The sequence below is a fragment of the Dendrobates tinctorius genome, unplaced genomic scaffold (assembly GCF_039654945.1).
Source record: "Dendrobates tinctorius isolate UK_male_01 unplaced genomic scaffold, ASM3965494v1 ptg000073l, whole genome shotgun sequence".
Taxonomy (NCBI): Eukaryota; Metazoa; Chordata; class Amphibia; order Anura; family Dendrobatidae; genus Dendrobates; species Dendrobates tinctorius.
In genome coordinates this window covers 33937148-33962517 of record NW_027361741.1, presented here as the reverse complement: position 1 = coordinate 33962517, position 25370 = coordinate 33937148, and the positions used below count along the sequence as shown (strand labels likewise).

The following is a 25370-nucleotide window of genomic DNA, read 5'->3' as shown; positions in this document are numbered from 1 at the left end:
TCTCATTTATCAAAGGCAGATTGTCCAACACTGTTCCCTGCATCACTTGGTGTGCTATTGTGGCTATTCTTGTCCAATGTCTACCATACTTATCATCGAATGTGAACAGAATACACGTCGCTTATGAAAACAAAAGGGGAAAGGCAAAGGGAAAGCTCCCTCACGGACTCCCAAGAGCGTGAACAAGCGTGAACTGAAATAGGGGTAAAGGCCCCCATACGTGAGACAAAAATGGGTCACAGAACAATCGTTCGGTCATCAGATAAAAAAGAGCATTTTAAATTGCATTTGTTGCATTGGATTTTTTTTGGGCCAGGGATGCCGCCAGTGCTTTTCATCAGCTGAAAAAATCCAACCCATCTTTTAGGTATTTAAAACTAAAACTATTGTCAGTTGTACAGTCAAAACAAACAATTATTAATTTCACTGAAACGATTGTTTGTTATGCCCACAACTGAACATTAAGTCCGACTTATATCTTATGTGTATGGGGGTCTTAAAAAGGGGAAACCAGAGATATAATATGATGATATATTCAAACTTGTATGCGAAGAAAGAGACCAAGGCTTTCATAATAAGTTTGACAGATTTTTACTTTTTTTTTAAAAGGGTTTGTCTCAACCTTGCAAATCACCCCTTATTAACCCCTTCCCGACCCATGACGCTTATGTAGGCGTCATGAAAACTCGTGCTATTACGACCCATGACGCCTACGTAGGCATCATGGTATAAATCACGTTCCTGTGGGTGACTGAAAGGTCACCCAACCCGCAGGTACAGGAGGTGTTGCACTTCACCCCAGGGGGGTGGCTTTTTCGTCCCCCCCGTGGCTACGATCGCTCTGATTGGCTGTTGAAAGTGAACCAGCCAATCAGAGCAATTGTAATATTTCACCAATGAAATTTTGTGAAATATTGCAATTCAGCCATGGTCGATGCTGCAATAACATCGGCCATGGCTGGAGACCATGATCTGCCCCCGCCACCAACTGACGGCGGCAATCTGCCACCGCAGTCAGTACATGCTCCCCATCCCCTGCCCTCCACTCCCCCACCATCTGATCCCCCCCAGTACTTTCTGACTCCCGGTGTCCCTCCGTCTTCTATCATGGGTGCCGCGATCTTCCAAATTGGCGGGCGCATGCGCAGTGCGCCTGCCGAATCTGCCGGCCGGAAGATTCATTCATTCATTCCAGATACATTTTTATCACTGTGATAGACCCTATCACAGTGATCAAAATAAAAATAATAGTAAATAATCCCCCCCTTTATCACCCCCATAGGTAGGGAGAAATAATAAAATAAAGAAAATAAATTTATTTTTATTTTTCCATTAGGGTTAGGGTTAGAATTAGGGTTAGGGTTGGAATTAGGGTTAGGGTTGAAATTAGGGTTAGGGGTGTGTTGGGGTTTTGGGTTGGGATGAGGGTTTGGGGTGTGTTGGGGTTAGGGTTGTGGTTAGGGGTGTGTTGAGTTTAGGGTTGGAGTTAGAATTGAAGGGTTTCCACTGTTTAGGTACATTAGTAACATAGTAACATAGTTATTAAGGTTGAAGGGAGACTTTAAGTCCATCTAGTTCAACCCATATCCTATCCTAACTTGCCCTAACATGTTGATCCAGAGGAAGGCAAAAAAAACTCATGTGGCAAACAGTAAGCTTCACATTGGGGAAAAAAATTCCTTCCCGACTCCACATACGGCAATCAGACTAGCTCCCTGGATCAACGCAATATTAAGGAAACTAGTGTATATACCCTGTAATATTATACTTTTCAAGAAAGGCATCCAGTCCCTTCTTAAATTTTAGTAGGGAATCACTCATTACAACATCATATGGCAGAGAGTTCCATAGTCTCACTGCTCTTACAGTAAAGAATCCGCGTCTGTGAGTATGCTTAAACCTTCTTTCCTCCAGACGTAGAGGATGCCCCCTTGTCCCCGTCACAGGTCTAAGAGTAAAAAGATCATTAGAAAGCTCTTGGTATTGTCCCCGCATATATTTATACATTGTAATAAGATCACCCCTAAGCCTTCGATTCTCCAAACTAAACAACCCCAAGTGTAATAACCTGTCTTGGTATTGCAGACCCCCTAGTTCCCTAATAACCTTGGTCGCTCTTCTCTGCACCCGCTCCAGTTCAGCTATGTCTTTCTTATACACCGGAGACCAGAACTGTACACAGTATTCTAAGTGTGGTCGCACTAGTGACTTATATAGAGGTAAAATTATGTTCTCCTCATGAGCATCTATGCCTCTTTTAATGCATCCCATTATTTTATTTGCCTTTGCAGCAGCTGCCTGACACTGGCCGCTAAATGTGAGTTTGTCGTCCACCCATACACCCAGGTCTTTTTCAGTGACTGTTTTGCCCAGTGTTTTACAATTAAGCACATAATTATACATCTTGTTTGTTCTACCCAAGTGCATGACCTTACATTTATCCCCATTAAAGCTCATTTGCCATTTATCAGCCCAAGCTTCTAGTTTACATAAATCCTCCTGTAATATAAAATTGTCCTCCTCTGTATTGATTACCCTGCAGAGTTTAGTGTCATCTGCAAATATTGAAATTCTACTCTCTATGCCCCCTACAAGGTCATTAATAAATATGTTAAAAAGAAGCGGGCCCAAAACTGACCCCTGTGGTACCCCCTGCTAACCGTGACCCAGTCCGAGTGTGCTCCATTAATAACCACCCTTTGTTTCCTATCCCTGAGCCAGCTCTTAACCCACCTACACATATTTTCCCCTAGCCCCATTGTTCTCATTTTATGTATCAACCTTTTGTGTGGCACCGTATCAAAAGCTTTTGAAAAGTCCATGTACACCACATCCACTGCATTCCCTTGGTCCAGTCCGGAACTTACCTCTTCATAAAAGCTTATCAGATTAATCTGACAGGAACGGTCCCTTGTAAACCCATGTTGATATTGGGTCATGAGGTTATTCTTCTCCAGATACTCCAGTATAGTATCTCTTAGAAAACCTTCCAGGATTTTACCCACAGTTGAGGTTAAACTTACTGGCCTATAATTTCCAAGTTCAGTTTTTGTCCCCTTTCTGAATATTGGCACCACATTTGCTATACGCCAGTCTTGTGGTACAGACCCTATTATTATGGAATCTTTAAAGATTAAAAATAATGGTCTATCTATGACTGTGCTTAATTCCTGCAGTACTCGGGGGTGTATCCCATCCGGGCCCGGGGATTTGTCAATTTTAGTGATTTTTAGACGCGGCCGTACTTCCTGCTAGGTTAAGCAGGTGACATTTAACAGAGAATTTTTATCCCTGATCATGTTATCCGTCATGGGATTTTCTTGTGTAAATACTGTTGAAAAAAAGTCATTTAGCATATTGGCTTTTTCCTCATCCTCATCCACCATTTCACCCAGACTATTTTTAAGGGGGCCAACACTATCATTTTTTAGTTTCTTACTATTTATGTAGCTAAAGAATATTTTGGGATTATTTTTACTTTCTCTGGCAATGAGTCTCTCTGTCTCAATCTTTGCTGTCTTGATTTGCTTTTTACAGAATTTATTTAATCTTCTGTATTTAGTTAATGCCTCATCACTACCTACTTGCTTTAATTCGCTAAATGCTTTATTTTTGTCTCTTATTGCGCCCCTTACAGCTCTATTTAGCCATAGTGGATTCTTCCTATTTCTCACATGTTTATTCCCATACGGTATACACTCACTGGCCACTTTATTAGGTACACCTGTCCAACTGTGTGTTAAGACTTAATTTCTAATCTGCCAATCACATGGCGGCAACTCAGTGCATTTAGGCATGTAGACATGGTCAAGACAATCTCCTGCAGTTCAAACCGAGCATCAGTATGGGGAAGAAAGGTGATTTGAGTGCCTTTGAACGTGGCATGATTGTTGGTGCCAGAAGGGCTGGTCTGAGTATTTCAGAAACTGCTGATCTCCTGGGATTTTCACGCACAACCATCTCTAGGGTTTACAGAGAATGGTCCGAAAAAGAAAAAAAATCCAGTGAGCGGCAGTTCTGTGGCCGGAAATGCCTTGTTGATGCCAGAGGTCAGAGGAGAATGGGCAGACTGGTTCGAGCTGATAGAAAGGCAACAGTGACTCAAATTGCCACCCGTTACAACCAAGGTAGGCAGAAGAGCATCTCTGAACGCACAGTGCGTCGAACTTTGAGGCAGATGGGCTACAGCAGCAGAAGACCACACCGGGTACCACTCCTCTCAGCTAAGAACAGGAAACTGAGGCTACAATTTGCACAAGCTCATCGAAATTGGACAGTAGAAGATTGGAAAAACGTTGCCTGGTCTGATGAGTCTCGATTTCTGCTGCGACATTCGGATGGTAGGGTCAGAATTTGGCGTAAACAACATGAAAGCATGGATCCATCCTGCCTTGTATCAACGGTTCAGGCTGGTGGTGGTGGTGTCATGGTGTGGGGAATTTTTTCTTGGCACTCTTTGGGCCCCTTGGTACCAATTGAGCATCGTTGCAACGCCACAGCCTACCTGAGTATTGTTGCTGACCATGTCCATCCCTTTATGACCACAATGTACCCAACATCTGATGGCTACTTTCAGCAGGATAATGCGCCATGTCATAAAGCTTGAATCATCTCAGATTGGTTTCTTGAACATGACAATGAGTTCACTGTACTCAAATGGCCTCCTCAGTCACCAGATCTCAATCCAATAGAGCATCTTTGGGATGTGGTGGAACGGGAGATTCGCATCAGGGATGTGCAGCCGACAAATCTGCGCCAACTGTGTGATGCCATCATGTCAATATGGTCCAAAATCTCTGAGGAATGCTTCCAGCACCTTGTTGAATCTCTGCCACGAAGAATTGAGGCAGTTCTGAAGGCAAAAGGGGGTCCAACCCGTTACTAGCATGGTGTACCTAATAAAGTGGCCAGTGAGTGTATATTGTGCACAGGTCCTATTCAGGATGCTAATAAAAGTCTCCCATTTTCTTTGTGTATTTTTATGTCTCAGGATATCGTCCCAGTTAATTGCACCAAGATCATCTCTCATCCGTTGGAAATTTGCTTTCCTGAAGTTTAGTGTCCTTGTAACCCCTCTACTACACATCTTATTAAAGGATACATGAAAACTTATTAATTTGTGATCACTATTGCCCAAGTGACCCCCAACCCTTACATTTGATATGCGGTCTGGCCTGTTGGTTAGTATTAGGTCTAGCAGTGCCCCCTCTCCCAACGCGACATGGCGCTATCATTGATTCCAGCCAATTTTGCATTCAAAAAGTAAAATGGTGCTCTCTCCCTTCCAAGCCCCGACGTGTGCCCAAACAGTGGTTTACCGGTTTACCCCAACATATGGGGTATCAGCGTACTCAGGAAAAAATGCACAACAAATTTGGGGGTCTAATTTCTCCAGTTACCCGAAGAAAAATAAAAAATTTGGGGCTAAAAGATTATTTTTGTGGAAAAAATGTTTTTTTTTTATTTTCACGGCTCTGCGTTATAAACTTCTGTGAAGCACTTAGGGGTTCAAAGTGCTCACCACACATCTAGATAAGTTCCTTGGGGGTCTAGTTTCCAAAATGGGGTCACTTGTTGGGGGTTTCTACTGTTTAGGCACATCAGGGGCTCTGCAAACGTAACATGACACCCGCAGACCATTCCATCAAAGTCTGCATTTCAAAACGTCACTACTTCCCTTCCGAGTCCCGACGTGTGCCCAAACAGTGGCTCCCCCCGACATATGGGGAACCAGTGTACTCAGGACAAACTGGACAACAACTTTTGGGGTCCAATTTCTCCTGCTACCCTTGTGAAAATAAAAAATTGCAGGCTAAAAATCATTTTTTGAGGAAAGAAAATGATTTTTTATTTTCACGGCTCTGCATTATAAACTTCTGTGAAGAACTTGGGGGTTCGAAGTGCTTACCACACATCTAGATAAGTTCCTTGGGGGGTCTAGATTCCAAAATGCGGTCACTTGTGGGGGAGCTCCAATGTTTAGGCACATCAGGGGCTCTCCATATGTGACATGGTGTCCGCTAACGATCGGAGCTAATTTTCCATTCAAAAAGTCAAATGGCCCTCCTTCCCTTCTGAGCCCTGCCGTGCGCCCAAACAGTGGTTTATGACCAAATATGAGGTATCGGTGTACTCAGAAGAAATTTCCCAACAAATTTTAGGATCCATTTTATCCTGTTGCCCATGTGAAAATGAAAAAATTGAGGCTAAAAGAAATTTTTGGTGAAAAAAAAGTACTTTTTAATTTTTACGGATCAATTTGTAAAGCACCTGGGGTTCAAAGTGCTCACTATGCATCTACTTTAGATAAGTTCCTTGGGGGGGGGGGGTCTAGTTTCTAAAATAGGGTCACTTGTGGGGGAGCTCCAATGTTTAGGCACACAGGGGCTCTCCATACGTGACATGGTGTCCGCTAACGATTGGAGCTAATTTTCCATTCAAAAAGTCAAATGGTGCTCCTTCCCTTCTGAACCCTGCCGTGCGCCCAAACAGTGGTTTATTACCACATATGAGGTATCGGTGTACTCAGAAGAAATTGCCCAACAAATATTAGTATCCATTTTATCCTGTTGCCCATGTGACAATGAAAAAATTGAGGCTAAAAGAACATTTTGTTGGAAAAATTAAAATGTCCATTTTTTCCTTTCATGTTGCTTTAGTTCCTGTGAAGCACCTGGAGGGTTAATAATCTTCTTGAATGTAGTTTTGAGTAGCTTGAGGGGTGCAGTTTTTGGAATGGTGTCACTTTTGGGTGTTTTCTGTCATGAAGGCCCCTCAAAGGGACTTCAAATGTGAGGTGGTCACTAAAAAAAAAATGGGTTTTGTAAATTTTGCTGGAAAAATGAGAAATCGCTGGTCAACTTTAAATCCTTATTACTTCCTAACAATTTTTTTTTTTTTCCCAAAATTGTGCTGATGTAAAGTAAACATGTGGAAAATGTTATTTATTATTTTGTGTCACATAACTCTCCGGTTTAACAGAATAAAAATTCAAAATTTGAAAATTGCAAAATTTTCGCTAAATTTCCGATTTTTTCACCAATAAACGCAAAAAATTATGGACCTAAATTTGCCACTAACATGAAGCCCAATATGTCACGAAAAAAAAATCTCAGAATCGCTAAGATCCGTTGAAGCGTTCCTGAGTTATTACCTCATAAAGGGACAATGGACAGAATTGCTAAAAATGGCCAGGTCATTAAGGTCAAAATAGGCTGGGTCATGAAGGGGTTAAAACTCCTCTCTGTCAGGAAGAATTGATTGTATAGCGGACATCTTGTTGCCCAGATCAGTGTCCACCCTCTGTCTGAGAGTGGCCGGCTATTTAGCTAAGGAGACCGCGCCGTTTTTAGGCTCTGTGCTTTATAACTGGCTTGTGCCGCTTTGAAGCTCGCTGGATTGTTGGGTCTGACCAGCTTCATTGCCCCGACACTTCTCACATGCTAGAAGCAAAGCTTATCTAGCGAGCAACCTGGGAGAGAGCACAGTTTGGACCAGCGCCGCAACCGTTCAAACTTTTTAAGCCCACCGTTCGTCTCAACCAGGAAGCCAAGAAGCAACAAAATGAGAAACCCCCTTTAAATAGACATTGACAAATCTGGAGTAAAAACAGTTGTACTTTGAAGAAAATTACTTCTGGAAAAAATCTACCGTAATTTATTCTTATGTCGCCGGAGCTACCCGAACTGCTGTGTAGGAGGGGGAGCCAACAGGAGAAATATCAAGCTGTGTATATATGTATGCAATGTAGTGTGAGTGTGTTAGTATACTCCCGTACTGCCGCTCTCTCCATTACCCAGCACCGTTCTGCTCCTCTTCTCAGACTCTCCCGGTCACATAGAGTGAAGTGGCAATTACAGTGTAAACCTATGGAGCGTCAGAAACCGGTGACGTCACTGAGAAGAGGAGCAGAACAATGCTGGACACCAGAGAACGCAGGGGTAGGTGAATATATTGATACTCACATTATATTTCCGGCAAATATACACAGGTTGAATCACAATAACTAGAATGTTTTTGTTGATAAATAGGGAGTAACTTGATTTTTATTATTGTGTATAGTGAATTAAAATTATGTTCAATGGGTAAATATGAAATTTGAATATATAAGACTTATCATTCCTACTTAAACTAACGCAACATGTACACATATAAATGGAGTACGTCAAATAATCAGTTAGTGTTGTTCTACAAATAATATATTCATCTAGCCAGCATGAATGACTGAAGAGAAAGAGGAAAAGCAAGCTACCGTACTTTGTTACCTTAAATACAGAACAAGAACAAGTTTGAATCATGTTAACATTACCTTATTTCAGCAATATGCTAAATTAGTTTAGTCAACTACTATATTAAATATAAAATGTGCAAAACGTAAAAAGTTATTTTATTCCACTCTATACATCTATATGAATGGGGTAAACGACTTTACCCCAAATAATGACGGCTGGGGAGGAGCGTTCCAAGAAGAGCAGTGTCTGAACACAAGAGTGATACATTTGTAAGGTTATGAACATTATGTAGGAATGGGATTCTACACTTTCAGATTCCAATGTGTTATGGCATACCTACAGTCAAAAAATGAAATCCTAACTGTATACCTGGATTTTTATGTGTGATGACTGTGTTTCGTCGTCATCTTTAAAGAGAACACATCATGTGACATAACGCTATAAACCTGCAGATATGGGGTTAATCTGTAGGTTAATAGTGTTCTAACACAGTGCAGCCGTTGGACTGAGAGCCCCACTGCTGGGGGGAAATTAAGTTTATTCCCCCCAGCAGTGCTCAGCCTTCAGTCAATGGGGTGTAATCAAAAAAGTCCGGCACTCAAAAGTGAGTGCCGGACTTTTTTGATTACATTTGATTGAGGGGTTGGTAACCCTTGCCTGAGCACCTATCGCTTTATATAAGGAGTGACAAGTCAATTTATATCAATTCAGCCAATAATGTGGCGCCAGTACGGTTTCAGTCAGTGCTCTGTTAGTCAGTCAGTGTCAGAGTTGCGGTTACAGCCACTCTCTATATACAGAGCAGTGACTGAAACGGCTCCGCTCCAATGAATGAAAGCCAAACATTGCCGGGAGAAATAAAGTTAATTTGCTCCCAGCAGCGAGGCTCTCAGTGACGCTTGGTGTCCAAACGCTATTAACCCCATATCTGCAGGTTAATAGCATTATTTTACATGACAGGTACCCTTTAAAGCTCAGTTTTCTGTGCCCCAGACATCTCCTGTGGCAAGTTTTACGCCTGGAACCTGCCTGTAAAAGCAATCAATGAAAGTTAAAAATAATTAACACACGCACATGTCAAAATGACTTGGATATGGATACACCTAAATAAAATGGAATTGGTTGGTTATATCAAATTCCTGTTTGTGGCGCATTAGTATATGGGAGGGGGAAAACTTTTCAAGATGGGTGGTGACCATGGTGGCCATTTTGAAGTTAGCCATTTTGGATCCAACTTTATTTTTTTCAATGGGAGGAGGGTCATGTAACACATCAAGCTTATTGAGAATTTCACAAGAAAAACAATGGTGTGCTTTTTTTTAACGCAACTTTATTCTTTCATGAGTTATTTACAAGTTCTCTTTGCTTACAGCCATTGACATGTCGCAGAGGTTAACACATCAGGAGTGGATAGAAATTGTGTTGATGTCTAGTGAACGCAGGTACCCGGGTCATTGCAGCAGATTTCAATGCAAGACACCCTACGCAAGAAAACGGTCACAATTCCAATTTTATTTAGGTGTATCCATATAAATGGCCCACTCAAAAAGTTTTGCCTCATCACTGAACATAATGTTCTGTGTAAACTGAGAGTCCTGTTCCAATTTTTGTTTTGCCCATTCTGCAAATTCAGAATGGGCAACCGTTGACTGAACACTGCAGCGTGTGCCACTGTTCATAGTGGCCTCTTTCACCCATTGACTTCTATTGCTTGAAAATGTACAGCATAAAGAATACCAAAGCATACAGGCCCAATGTACCGTATATACTCGTGTATGAGTCAAGATTTTCAGCCCATTTTTTTGGGCTGAAAGTTCCCCTCTCAGCTTATACACGGGTCATATACCTGGGGGTCGGTGGGGATGGGGAGTCAGAGATCATACTTACCTGTCCTGCTGCGTTCTCTGCAGCCTCGCACGCTTCTCCACGGTCTCCCTTCCCGTCTTCAGCGGTCACGTGGTGCCGCTCATTACCACTCATGAATATGCGCATATTCATGAGTGGTAATAAGCGGTACCACGTGACCGCTGAAGACAGGAAGGGAAGGGAGAAAGTGGAGAAGCGAGCGAGGCTGCAGAGACCGCGGCAGGATGGGTGAGTATAGCGATATTCACCTGTCCCCCGGTCCATCGCTGCTCACCGCTGTCTCTGCTGCATCCTGTGTCAGTGACGTTTAGGCAGCAGGAGGCGCGGTGACGTGATTAGTGCGTGCCGCCCCTCTGATGGCTGAACAGTCACTGACACAAGAAGCGGCAGACAGCGGCGATGGACCCAGGAGAGGTGAGTATGGCTTTTTTTTGTTTGCAGCATATGTGGGCATATTCTATGGAGCAGCATATGGGGGCATATTCTATGGAGCAGCATATGGGGGCATAAACTATGGAGCAGCATATAGGGGCATAGTCTATGGATTCCACCCTCGGCTTATACACGAGTAAATAAGTTTTCCCAGTTTTTTGTGGCAAAATTAGGTGGGTTGGCTTACACACAGGTCAGCTTATACACGAGTATATACGGCATATGTCAAAAATATGCTCTATTTCATGAATGAGATACGTTTAGAGTAAAAGCTTCCAATGTATATGTCAACGAAAAAAAAAATAAAAACCCTTGTGTGATGATCAGTGGAGCCTTTCAGATATAGTCTGGTTTAATAAAGACAATTTTGGATTAGGGAAAGAGGAAGCATCAAGCGACATGGAAAGGCGGGTGTCCTGTGTGTTTGCCATACCCTTCTCCTTTTTGTGTAACGCAATAAACAAGAAGAATATTTGCTCTGACTGCTGCTTTGTATCTTCTTTTGGAGCTGACTTTTTTGGAAAATACTGTTAGGATAATTTGAGAACGCCCTCGCCTTAAAAACAATCATATATATAAAAAACATTACATAGACAGTGAATTAACTGCAAAAGGAAGAGGCTTTTTGAAATTATCCTTTGGTGGTCCTGCACGAAAACTAAATGCATATTGATGTGTATGTTCACAGATTATATCTGATTGATGGGGGTCCAAGCAGCATCAAATTCGGTTATCAGCTTATCACTGAGGAACAAAAAGGGGATTAACTAAAGTAGATAACCCTTGCCCCCCATTGCTCCCACCTGCCTGTATAGTCTGTGCTGTAATAATATACTTCGTGGCTGTAAATAGTTAGATCCAAGTACCCTGCGCCACTGAATATATTTTATTATGGTGAATTTATTAAAAAACAGACTATACCACGAGGGGTTGTGGTCATACCTCTGACTGGGTGTAGATAAGCCATAAACCAAACCCGTCATCCTATTAGACTGCTGCCTTAGGTCAGAGAGAGCGCAGCTTTCCTTCTATGTATAGACAGTCTCCAGACAATACCGGAGGCCCGGCACTCTCTGTACAGACTGCTAATCTCATTTCCTATATTTGCAGATGCAATTGCAGAAACTGTCTCACACAGTTAGCATTCTCGGAAAAAGAAATCGGTCCTACAATGACGTGTAATAGTGACCTAGCGTCAGAAACGTATTTTACGACTTATTCACCGCAAATGGCTGACGGCACTGACTGAGTGCAGCATATTTTGGAAAATGCCACATCAATGTTGACCCCAAAGTAATACAACACATATTTGGAAAAAGAAACTATCAATTTATCTCTTCATACAATTTACTATATTTAGCTACGTCATTTTTGCTTTAATTTCATGCCATTTTCTTTCTTTGTAATTTGCAATAGTGAACATTTTAAAGGGGGTCTGTCAGGAGGGCTTTACTACCACATCTAAGAGCAGCATGATGTAGGGGCAGAGACCATGATTCCAGCAATACAATGCCTTCTTTACTGGTTGCTGCAGTTTTGAGCAAAAACAGGTTTCTCTGTTGCAGATCTAGCAGTTCTCTGAATGCTGAGCTCTGTATAACCCTGCCCCCACCACTGATTGGCAGCTTTCTGTGTACTCTGTGCGCAGGCAAAAACCTGACAATCTATGGTGGAGGTGTGGTTGAACTATGCAGTTGGTTTACTAGTACACCAGTGATAATCTCCTGATGATAAAACAATGATTTATAAAAACTTCACTAGAATCAGGGGCTCTGTGTCTCAGATTAGGTAGAAAAAAAACTACTGACAGATTCCCTGTAAAGTGTGCGTGAGAGGTGAGGGGTAATTTGGCAGGGTTGGTTATAATAATAAAACAAGAACTAGCAATGGCTCTAATGCCTGTAGCTACAGTACTGGCGTTACTGGTGGTCTCCTCCAAGACGAGAAGCAATGACGTCCTGCTCTTCGTTCACCTCCCAACTGAGGCCTTTAATTGCCTGCAGTGTCCAGGAGGCTTGCACAGATATTCATCAAAGGCCCATCTTATGATGTCTCCTTCCAGTCACCTTACCACTGCAGCCAATAACAGGTCACAATGAAAGGGGAACATAATCTCAGGAAGGTCAACGCTTCCAGCTCTGGAGGAGGCCAGCGGAGTGACGGATGGATTCATACACTGGATTGCAAGAACTAGTGAACTACCGAGACAATGGTGCCCAAAGGTGGATCAAGGCTAAGAATGGTGACCCTGGAATGCCAGAAATCATTAGGGATGGGAAGCACATTTGCATACACTTCGCTTCCATTCTATTGCATTTATACACCTTTATTGCCCACCCTTCAGCTGGCAAATATTGAAGAACTAGAAATAGGCCCGATGCTATCGCATCGGGAGTGTGGTGAAATTAACCCACTATTCCCATGCAGGTGCAGTAACAGCCGCATCGTTACCACGCAAGCGTGGGTAGAGCACACGGTTGTGGCGGTTACTGTGTGGGAATAGCAGTGACGTGAATGTCACTTGCGCAGGCGCAAGTGACACTGCCGCGGTGCCTTATGGGATTCGGGGACAGTGGCCGGAAGTCCCAACTAGCGATTATATATGTAGATGTTGCACTGTGTGTTCGCTAAACATATTTGTTCAATGTTTGGCTCCTTAATGATGCGAGAGTAGCAGCCTGGATACAGGCCAAGAGCAAGATGGGTTCTATCTAAACACTGGCAGAGAGAGATCACCGACCCCATATTTTTCTAGGGCCTTCTGGTTCAGAGCATGGGGTAAAAGGTTTATAGGAGAACTTTGCCTTTTGGAGAGGATGTGTGCATTTCTTAGTAGCTCTTCAGTGAGGCAAAGTATAATATCAGGCTTTAAATTAAAAATAATAATAATAATGTAGCAAATTTTGCTATTTTATCCAGCAATAAAGGAAGATCTGACAAACTCATTATTAATTAAAAGTAAATGGAGGAGGGGGGGTGTTAAAAAAAACAAAAATCACATTCACAACTTGTATCAGGCATAAAAGGGATGACACTTACCCTATTAAGTTGTTCCAAAAGTCTTTGGTTCTGCTCTGACAGCTCTTGGACAGCTGAGGATTTCTCCCGATCGGCCTCTCTCACGTGCACCTGCTGCTTCTCCAGCTCTTCTTGGAGCTGCTTCACATCGCTCTCCAGCTCAGACACTCTCCCTTCCCATTCTCCTTCCCGGTTCTCAAATCTCCTTTTCAGTTCATGTTTTTCTTGCTCTAGATGCTGAGGATAGAAATACATTACGATCAACTTTACAGGTAAACTTTTCAAGATTTTCAGCGTGTATTAAAAGGGATGTCCACCTCCGGAGGAAGAGGGGGTAGGGCACTTTTCTTTTTTTTTTAGATGCATACATTTTGGGCTAAAAATGATTTGTTTGCAGTTTGGTTTAATTAAAAAGTTTTGCACAATTTGCCTTATAAAGCTGGCTGCAGAATGAGTTGGCTGAGAATCTCTCAGCGAGTTCCTGGTAGTAGCAGCAGATTTTGTAACTCTTTTATGTCTTTTTTTTTAGTAGTTCTCAGCTGATTTATGATTGCAGACCACAACGAAGTTGAGTGTGCAAAGAACTTATAAAAGCTAAAGGGTGCAAAACGTTTAATAAGACCCAATTGCAAGAATTATTTTTTAGCTCCAAATACATGCATTGAGGTTAAAAAAATAAAGTTGGTGAGCCCTTTAATCTTTGTTATTATAAAGGACTTGTCTAGGTGACTCCTATTTATACATATGGACTGATCATGGGGTCTGGCGGACCCTGTCCAACCATGTAACCATTTTTTCGAATGACCCGTATGCTATACTGCATTCACCCTGCAGTGTCCCCCTCTAGTGGGATGAGACGTTCAGAGAGATTCTCCCTGGGAATCATCTATCTGCTGTGGATTTGGGGAGTGTCGGACTCACAAAGCTGCTCTTGTATGAATGGAGGATCTATATTATAGACTTTATTGTCTCCCTATATAATTGCGGCCACTGTCTAGCCACTAATTCTGGGCAAAGAAAGAGGAGCGAAAGGCTCAGGCACATTCCTTCAGCCAATTATGTCCACACCAGTTGATTTTTGGATGGAGTACAAACTTGTTAACTAGCTCTGAACTTGACCGAATCTACAAAGGTGACCCATTTAATGTTTCGCATTTCAGAAACCGCCACGTTACCTGCTGCACAACTAGCAACCCTCAGCTGGAATTAATGAGGGGGCATCTCGTCTCTATTCTTACATGTAAGACTGCACACAGGCGGCGCTCAGTACGGTGGGCGAGGTGGAAGCACTTGCTTTATTTATTACTTAGTGTTCTCATTAAGAAAGACTAGCAGCGCTCAAGGGAATGAGAAGGATAATGCACAGCGATTGGTCATTTCCTCCTATGAAGTGATCTGATAACATAACCGGGTGACGTCACAGCGTCCTGTCCGCACATGGCAGCCTGCATTCTGCAGGGCCCCGCTCCAGCGGGATCGATTCTATACTGTGCAGATTTCGGCTATGGCATAATTACCTAAGATATAAGTGAAGCCTGAAGAAGGAAGGGAATGACGAAACGAGTGTAGACGAACCTATCCCCTGCTCTTGGCTACAGTTTTATAAATCCAGGAAGACCCCATTAAGGAGTGAGGGGCATAGAGTGTACACTAAATGTATGTAACTCAGCGCAGTAGCATTGGGACACACATATAACCGTGCCTGGAGCAGGAACTGTCAGCGAGTCTTGTGAAATGATTTCAGGCAATCTGACGCTATACAGAAGCTGTGTGACCTGCGCTAATATGTGCGGTGCAGATATGTGACAGTTCAGGTCTGCGGTCAATATAACCCCAACACATGTGCAGGCTACACCACATCCTCATATAGTACCGACACGTATCACACCCTATAGTGTGTACTCACCGCACGCACAGCACAAGTACATACCATGTATATACATCTCTGGCAAAAATTAAGAGACCACTGCACAGTTTTATAAAAATTAGCTTCTCTACATGTTGGACAGCCATTCCATTCCAGTGTCAGTTGAATTCCAACCATTATTTAACAAAGAAAAGTATAAAAAAAAACCTTCTGTGGTGTTCACAATCGTCTTGCAATAGACACAAACTGGATGGCAAAACAAGTGCTAGTAATATCCCAAAAGTAATAGGAGTGAAAAAATAACTTTTAACCATGCCAAAGGAGTTGAAAAGAAAAGACTTGACTGTGGAAAAGAGGGCTCAATTCTGGCTTTACTAGTAGAGTTATAAAGTGAGGGTCATGTTGCCTACATCCTTAAAAATGGCAGTCCATTACAACAAGGTCAAGCAGCAGATATTGGGGACAACAAAGCTACAGACCGGCAGAGGGCGAAAACGACTCTCCACTGACCGGGATGACCGTCATCTTATTGAAATATCACTCATCACCCGCAGGATGACATCACGTGACCTACAAAAGGAATGGCAAATGGCAGCTGGGGTGAAGTGCATGGCAAGAACAGTTCGTAACAGGCTCCTAGAGGCAGGGCTCAAGTCATGTAAAGTTAGAAAAAAGCCTTTCATCAATGAGAAGCCAAGGAGAGAAAAGCTGAAGTTTGCCAAAGACCATAAGGAATGGACCATAGAGGACTGTAGTAATCTTCTCTGATGAGTCTAATTTTCAGCTTTGCCCAACACCTGGTCGTCTAATGGTTAGACGGAGACCTGGAGAGGCGTACAAACTACAGTGTCTTGCACCCACTGTGAAATTTGGTGGAGCATCGGTAATGATCTGGGGATGCTTCAGCAAGGCTGGAATTGGGCAGGTTAATCTTTGCGCAGGATGTATAAATCAAGCCGCATACAAGGTTATCCTGGAAAAACCATTGATTCGTTTGGTTCAGGCAATGTTCCCAACTCTGAGGACTAGTTTTTCCAGCAGGACAATGCGCCATGCCACACAGCTAGGTCAATCAATGTGTGCATGAAGAACCACCACATCAGATCCCTGTCATGGTCAGCCCAATCTCCAGACCTGAACCCCATTGAAAACCTCTGGAATGTAATCAAGAGGAAGATGGATAGTCACAAGCCATCAACCAAAGAAGAATAGCTTACATTTTTGTACCAGGAGTGGCATGAGGTCACCCAAAAGCAGTGTGAAAGATTGGTGTAAAGCATGCCAAGACGCATGAAAGCTGTGACTAAAAATCATGGTTATTCCACAAAATATTGATGTCTGAATTCTTCCTGAGTTAAAACATTAGTATTGCTGTTTCTAAATGATTATGAACTTGTTTTCTTAGCATTATTTGAGGTCTGCAAGCACTGCATTTCTTGTTATTGACCATTTCTCATTTTCTGAAAATAAATACAAAATTTATTGCCTAGAAATTCGGAGACATGTTTCAGTAGTTTATAGAATAAAAGAGCAATTTACATTTTACTCAAAAACATAAAGAGAAAAATCAGACAAACTGAAAATTCTGCAGTGGTCCCTTAAAGGGAATCTGTCACCCTTTTTTTCGAGTATTTGCTGCCGGCACCGACATCGGGGGCATGTACAGCATTCTGTAATGCTGTAGATAAGCCCCTGATGTAACCTGAAAGATAAGAAAAAGTAGATACATTATACTCACCCGGGGGGGCGGTCTGGTCCGATGGGTGTCGCAGTCTGGTCCGGCGCCTCCCAACTTCATACGATGCCGTCCTCTTCTTTCCTTCCTGTCGTGGCTCCGGCGCATGCGCACTGCTCTGCCCTTTTGAGGGCAGAGCAGAATACTGCAGTGCGCAGGCGCTGGACCTCTCTGACCTCTCCCGGCGCCTGCGCACTGCAGGACTCTGCTCTGCCCTGAGCAGTGCGCCTGTGCAGGAGCCACAACAGGAAGAAAAGAAGAGGACAGCATCGTATGAAGATGGGAGGCGCCGGATCGGACCGCGACACCCATCGGACCAAACCGCCCCCCGGGTGAGTATAATCTAACTCCTTTTTCTTATCTTTCAGGTTACATCGGGGGCATATCTACAGCATTACAGAATGCTGTACATAAGCCCCCGATGTCAGTGCTGGCAGCAAATACTCGAAAAAAAGTGTGATAGATTCCCTTCAATTTTTGCCAGAGCTGTGCGTGCATGTCATAAATACAGCGCATGTACATATGAGACACACAGCATCTCCAGACTTTACAACAATAGTCCACATCAAATACAACTTATATTTACTGTTACAAATGCACTGACATGACACGTACACATTACACAGGCACTGATGTGACACAAACACATTACACAGGCACACATATGGTATATATGCACACCACACATTCAACACCTGTAAACATTATAAATGTAGTTAACAGCAAACAAGAATATACGCCCCAAACATGTCCACAACATAATCACACATTACACGTGCACATGTATGACACCGTGACATAGCCCATGAACTGTACATTACACATGCAGTTCAAATGACAGATAGAATTATTATTCTACATGTTCTTATTATATATATGGCCCATTTCCCCACCATGCACACAGCTTATCTCCCCACTGCCCATACAGTAACACACCTTCCATATATAGCCATACACACAGCACCCCCCACTACACACACAGCACCCCCACTACACACACAGCACCCCCACTACACACACAGCACATCCCCCACTACACACACAGCACATCCCCCACTACACACACAGCACATCCCCCACTACACACACAGCCTATCCCCCACTACACACACAGCCTATCCCCCACTACACACACAGCACCCCCACTACACATACAGCCTATCCCCTACTACACACACAGCACTCCCACTACACACACAGCCTATCCCCCACTACACACACAACACCCCCACTACACACACAGCCTATCCCCCGCTACACACACAGGCTATCCCCCCACTACGCACACAGCCTATCCCCCACTACGCACACAGCCTACCCCCACTACACAGCCTATCCCCCACTACACACACAGGCTATCCCCCCACTACGCACACAGCCTACCCCACTACACACACAGCCTACCCCCACTACGCACACAGCTTATCCCCCCACTACGCACACAGCCTACCCCCACTACGCACACAGCCTATCCCCCCACTACGCACACAGCCTACCCCCACTACACAGCCTATTCCCCACTACACACACAGCCTACCCCCCACTACACACACAGCCTATCCCCCGCTACACACACAGGCTATCCCCCCACTACGCACACAGCCTATCCCCCCACTACACAGCCTATCCCCCACTACACACACAGGCTATCCCCCCCCTACGCACACAGCCTACCCCACTACACACACAGCCTACCCCCACTACGCACACAGCTTATCCCCCCACTACGCACACAGCCTACCCCCACTACGCACACAGCCTATCCCCCCACTACACAGCCTATTCCCCACTACACACACAGCCTATCCCCCGCTACACACACAGGCTATCCCCCCACTACGCACACAGCCTATCCCCCCACTACGCACACAGCCTACCCCCACTACACAGCCTATCCCCCACTACACACACAGGCTATCCCCCCACTACGCACACAGCCTATCCCCCCACTACGCACACAGCCTACCCCCACTACACAGCCTATCCCCCACTACACACACAGGTTATCCCCCCACTACGCACACAGCCTATCCCCCCACTACGCACACAGCCTACCCCCACAGCCTATCCCCCCACTACACACACAGCCTACCCCCACTACACACACAGCCTATCCCCCACTACACACACAGGCTATCCCCCCACTACGCACACAGCCTACCCCCACTACGCACACAGCCTACCCCCACTACGCACACAGCCTATCCCCCCACTACACACACAGCCTACCCCCACTACACAGCCTACCCCCCACTACACACACAGCCTACCCCCCACTACACACACAGCCTACCCCCACTACACACACAGGCTATCCCCCGCTACACACACAGGCTATCCCCCCACTACGCACACAGCCTATCCTCCCACTACGCACACAGCCTACCCCCACTACACAGCCTATCCCCCACTACACACACAGGCTATCCCCCCACTACGCACACAGCCTATCCTCCCACTACGCACACAGCCTACCCCCACTACACAGCCTATCCCCCACTACACACACAGGCTATCCCCCCACTACACACACAGCCTACCCCCCACTACACACACAGCCTACCCCCCACTACACACACAGCCTATCCCCCACTACGCACACAGGCTATCCCCCCACTACGCACACAGCCTATCCTCTCACTACGCACACAGCCTACCCCCACAGCCTTTCCCCCCACTACACACACAGCCTACCCCCCACTACACACACAGCCTACCCCCCACTACACACACAGCCTACCCCCCACTACACACACAGCCTATCCCCCACTACACACACAGGCTATCCCCCCACTACGCACACAGCCTACCCCCACTACGCACACAGCCTATCCCCCCACTACGCACACAGACTATCCCCCACTACGCACACAGCCTACCCCCACAGCCTATCCCCCCACTACGCACACAGCCTATCCCCCCACTACGCACACAGCCTACCCCCACTACACACAGAGCCTACCCCCACTACACACACAGCCTATCCCCCCACTACACACACAGCCTACCCCACCACTACACACACAGCCTACCCCACACTACACAGCTTATCCTCCACTACACAGCACACCCCTTCCCTACACACACAGCCTACCCCCCGGTACACACACAGCACCCCCCCCTACACACAGCACACACCCCTCACTACACACACAGCCTACCCCCCCACACACAGCTACTCCCACTACACACACACAGCCTATCCTCCACTATACACACAGCACCCCCACTACACACACAGCCTATCCCCCACTACACACACAGCCTATCCCCCACTACACACACAGCACTCCCACTACACACACAGCCTATCCCCCACTACACACACAGCACTCCCACTACTCACATAGCCTATCCCCCACTACACACACAGCCTATCCCCCACTACACACACAGCCTATCCCCCACTACACACACAGCCTATCCCCCACTACACACACAGCCTATCCCCCACTACACACACAGCCTATCCCCCACTACACACACAGCCTATCCCCCACTACGCACACAGGCTATCCCCCACTACGCACACTGGCTATCCCCCACTACGCACACTGGCTATCCCCCCACTACGCACACAGCCTACCCCCACTACGCACACAGCCTACCCCCACTACGCACACAGCCTATCCCCCCACTACGCACACAGCCTATCCCCCCACTACGCACACAGCCTATCCCCCCACTACGCACACAGCCTATCCCCCCACTACGCACACAGCCTATCCCCCCACTACGCACACAGCCTATCCCCCCACTACGCACACAGCCTATCCCCCCACTACGCACACAGCCTATCCCCCCACTACGCACACAGCCTATCCCCCCACTACGCACACAGCCTATCCCCCCACTACGCACACAGCCTATCCCCCCACTACGCACACAGCCTATCCCCCCACTACGCACACAGCCTATCCCCCCACTACGCACACAGCCTATCCCCCCACTACGCACACAGCCTATCCCCCCACTACGCACACAGCCTATCCCCCCACTACGCACACAGCCTATCCCCCCACTACGCACACAGCCTATCCCCCCACTACGCACACAGCCTATCCCCCCACTACGCACACAGCCTATCCCCCCACTACGCACACAGCCTATCCCCCCACTACGCACACAGCCTATCCCCCCACTACGCACACAGCCTATCCCCCCACTACGCACACAGCCTATCCCCCCACTACGCACACAGCCTATCCCCCCACTACGCACACAGCCTATCCCCCCACTACGCACACAGCCTATCCCCCCACTACGCACACAGCCTATCCCCCCACTACGCACACAGCCTATCCCCCCACTACGCACACAGCCTATCCCCCCACTACGCACACAGCCTATCCCCCCACTACGCACACAGCCTACCCCCACTACGCACACAGCCTATACCCCCACTACACACAGCCTATACCCCCACTACACACAGCCTATACCCCCACTACACACACGCACCCCCACTACACAGCTTATCCTCCACTACACAGCACACCCCTTCCCTACACACACAGCCTACCCCCCCGTACACACACAGCACACACCCCTCACTACACACACAGCACACACACCCCACTACACACACGCACCCCCACTACACAGCTTATCCTCCACTACACAGCACACCCCTTCCCTACACACACAGCCTACCCCCCGTACACACACAGCACACACCCCTCACTACACACACAGCACACACACCCCACTACACACACGCACCCCCACTACACAGCTTATCCCCCCACTACACAGCTTATCCCCCCCCAGTATCACACTCCCCACAGGCGGGGCAGCCCTGACCTCCAGCCGCTCCGTCAGCTCCCTCTGCATGTCCTCATAGCGCCGGCTCATGTCCTGGTTCCTCTCCAGCAGGGCTTTCCCCAGCCGGGCCGCCAGCATCAGATCCCTCTCCTTCTGCCGAATCACCGAGATCAGAGCTGGGTCCTCCCCGGAGCCCTCGTCCTCCGGGTCCCCTTCCGCGGCCATAAGCACTAGCTCCTCGTCCAGCTCCAGCAGCCCCGGCTCCGGCTGGTCAGGCCGCTCTGGGGAGGACGTAGAACGGCGCCTGACAGGGAGCTCCATAGGGCGCTGTCCGGGCGGCTGGTGCTGAAGCTGGGAGCCGCGGGCGGTGCGCTGGGTGCAGCGGGCAGGAGGCACCGTATCACTGTACACGCGGTAATGCCGGGCTACTGCCGGGCGGCGCTCGCATCCCCGCACTATAGCATTGCGTGGGCTCCGCGCCTACACCCCAAGCGGGGCCCAGACACTGTCTAGGGACGGGACCCCGCAGCTGGCACTCAGCACTTCACTGTCGCCGCACCCAGTGTGTGGCCACACTGCCCGGCCCCTCCCCCCCACACCCGGGATTCAGCACGAAGGTGTCCGGCCCCGCAGGCCTCGGGCTGCGCTGCGCTCTCCGGTCCCTACAGCGCTGCGCTCCCCCGCACCCATCACTGCAAGAGCCTGGCAATGCGTGCGCAGCCCGTGACGTCACCAGCACCTGTTTTCGGCTCGCTGCTCATTGGCTTGGGAGGATTGCGCGATCAGCTGTGTGCGGAAGCTTCGTGTGGTGCGAGCGCCTCTAGCGGCAGCTGCGCGTCAGTGCAGTCACTGAGGTGCTGCCTCCCGTATTGCAGATGCTCTGCTGCTCCCGGGGACAGGTTCCATCCGCTGCAGAGTGCAGGCTGCCGCTGGGCGGTCTGGATCCGCTACGAAGCTTCACACAGCGGCTTTGGGAAAATGTTGTTTGGTTTCACTGCCCCATCCTAAATGTAGTATGGAATCCTGCTTCATAAGGTACATTTCTGAGAAAAGAGTCATAACAGGGCCTTCAGGAGAAGGGATACCCGTCTCTGGAGCTGTAGGGCACACTGGATGTCTCTGCCGCTAAAGTGAAGGCAATAAGCAGGCAAAGTAGGACAGTAAGGCTGCGTTCACACGTGGCGGTTTTTTCGCGGCGGTTTTAACCGCGCAATTTTGCCGCGAAAAATAAGCATCCCATGCATTCCTATGGGATTCTGCAATGCTGTGCTAATGCTGCGTTTTTTACCGCGGTGGAATCGCTTCGCGGTAAAAAACGCAGCATGCTCATTAATTTAGCAGAATCGCGGCGATCCCGCACCCATAGGAATGCATTGTTCCGCTTACTTTCCGCATGTGGCTGTGCCCACCATGCGGAAAGTAAGCAGAACATTTGCGGATGGTACCCACGGTCCGGAGGAGAGGAGACTGTCCTCCGGGCTTTGGGTACCATATCCCTGTAAAAAATAGAATTAAAATAAAAAATATGGTTATTCTTACCTTCCGACGTGCCGCGCAGCCTTCCCGCCTCTCTCCACGCTCCCGGTCCCTGTAAGCCTTTGCGAGCGATGACGTCCGTTCTCGCGGGATCGCGAAGTCTCGCCGTCATTCGCAAGACGTCACGATCCCGCGAGAACGGACGTCATCGCGGTAATTGTCGCAAAGGATTACTGGGACCGGGAGTGTGGAGAGAGGCAGGAAGGCTGCGCGGGACGTCGGAAGGTGAGAATAACAATATTTTTTTTATTATTATTATTTTTTACATCCTATCTTTTACTATTGACGCCGCATAGGCAGCCTCAATAGTAAAAAGTTGGTCACACTCGTCAAACACTGTGTTTGACGAGTGTGACCAACCTGACAATCAGTTCTCCAAGCGATTCTACAGATCGCTTGGAAAATGCTAGCAATTCTGCAAGCTAATAACGCTTGCAAAATGCTAGTTTTTCCGCGGGAAAATCGCGGGAATTTAAAATGCGATTTTCCCGCGGAATGGAATTCGGAATTCTCGCGGTAATTTCCGCGAGAGTTCCGCTACGTGTGAACCCAGCCTAAGACGGCAAAATAAATCCGCACCGCCAGAAGCTCGGTCTGATCCCCTGCACTCAGAAGAATACATCTTTGTGTCACCTCAGAGACAACCCATAAGGGTTCATGGTTATAGGGCTATAGAGAGATAAAAGTCCATCATGTTCAGCCTCCAGCCTAACATGGTGGCCCAGAGGAAGGCAATACCCCATAAGATAGAAGCTAAGTGGCCCCATATTGGGGGAAGCTCTGTGCTGACTCCATACCGCAATCAGACTAGTTCCCTGGATTAGCACCCCATCGCAGGATCTCGTGCCAGTACCCTGTAATATTATAAGTGCTGCACTTTCCCTAATGATACGCGGAGGGTGTTTGGGATGACCTCTGACCTACACCATGGCCTCTCGGGTCACTTTGCCTTGTACATAGGGCTGTAGCGTATGAGCTCATCCAGCCTGTTTGACTCTTTTTGTTCCTAATGCATTGCCATTCAGACCCATGCCTTAGCTGGGTTACTGATTATACTGCATATTTTTCAATATTACTACGTTTGACAGTCACATTGTACAGTCTATATCGACTGCTCTGGACAATATTACCGCTAATATTTTGGGCTACTATTGCTATGTCGGTGTTTTTCACTGTATATATCATTGTTATTACCACACATTATTGCCAGGGAGTGTAATCCCTTTCCTTTGCTGTGTGGTTGTCAAACTGTGTATACGTGTGTTATGTCCAATACTAGATAGTTACTGTATTTTTTGGATTATAAGACGCTTCAGATTATAAGACGCACCCCAAATTTTGAGGAGAAAAATAGGAAAAAAAACTTTTTTCTTTAATAAAATGGTGTTGCTTCTTATAATCCATAAGTTTTATTGCTTACCGGGGGTGTTGGCTGTGATGAAGCGGGGTCCCAGGGTCGTGGCTGGAGGAGGCAAGAGTGAAGCGTTGCTGCAGGACACAGGCTGGGATGAGGGGGTGTTTGTATGTGAGGCGCGCCGCTGCGTGTGTTCGGTGCTTCAGGTGTCCGGTGCTGCTGCAGGGGCTCTGCCGACATTTTGTGAAAGGCCAGAGCCCCCGCAGCTCCTTGGTTTCCTATGCAGTGGATCCTGGGAAAATGGCTGCCGGGTGCGGCGCATGCGCAGATGGAGATCTCGGCACCAAGATCTCAAGAGATGAGATATGGAGATAATAGTGTATGTGGGACCCCAACTCCCATACACTAAAGACTAACAGCGGTAGCTTTTGCTGCTGGGGTCTTAAGATCAGCCCAGCACTAGACTGTCAGAGTGCAAATAATATACAGTAAGGTGTGTAGGCACACGGGTCACAGCTCTGTGTCAGCAACCAAAGAGTGCAAGATCCCAAGCCCAGAAATGCCCAA

At 46.8% G+C, this 25370-nt stretch overlaps 1 protein-coding gene across 3 annotated transcripts in view; it reads right to left on the bottom strand.

Moving 5' to 3' along the window:
* The window catches only part of BICDL1 (BICD family like cargo adaptor 1), a 121555-nt gene extending 98927 nt beyond the window's left edge, over positions 1 to 22628 (bottom strand). For 2 of the 3 annotated variants that reach the window (XM_073582728.1, XM_073582729.1), the window contains exons 1-2: positions 21953 to 22627; positions 13569 to 13784 (exon numbers count right to left, since the gene is read on the bottom strand). In XM_073582728.1, the coding sequence (XP_073438829.1) occupies positions 13569 to 13784; positions 21953 to 22234 (498 nt within the window). In that variant the 5' untranslated portion in view covers positions 22235 to 22627. Of the gene's footprint in view, positions 1 to 13568; positions 13785 to 21952 lie in introns of all 3 variants that reach the window. The other variant, XR_012233620.1, reaches the window with a different exon arrangement.
* Between the last annotated feature and the right edge of the window lie 2742 nt (positions 22629 to 25370).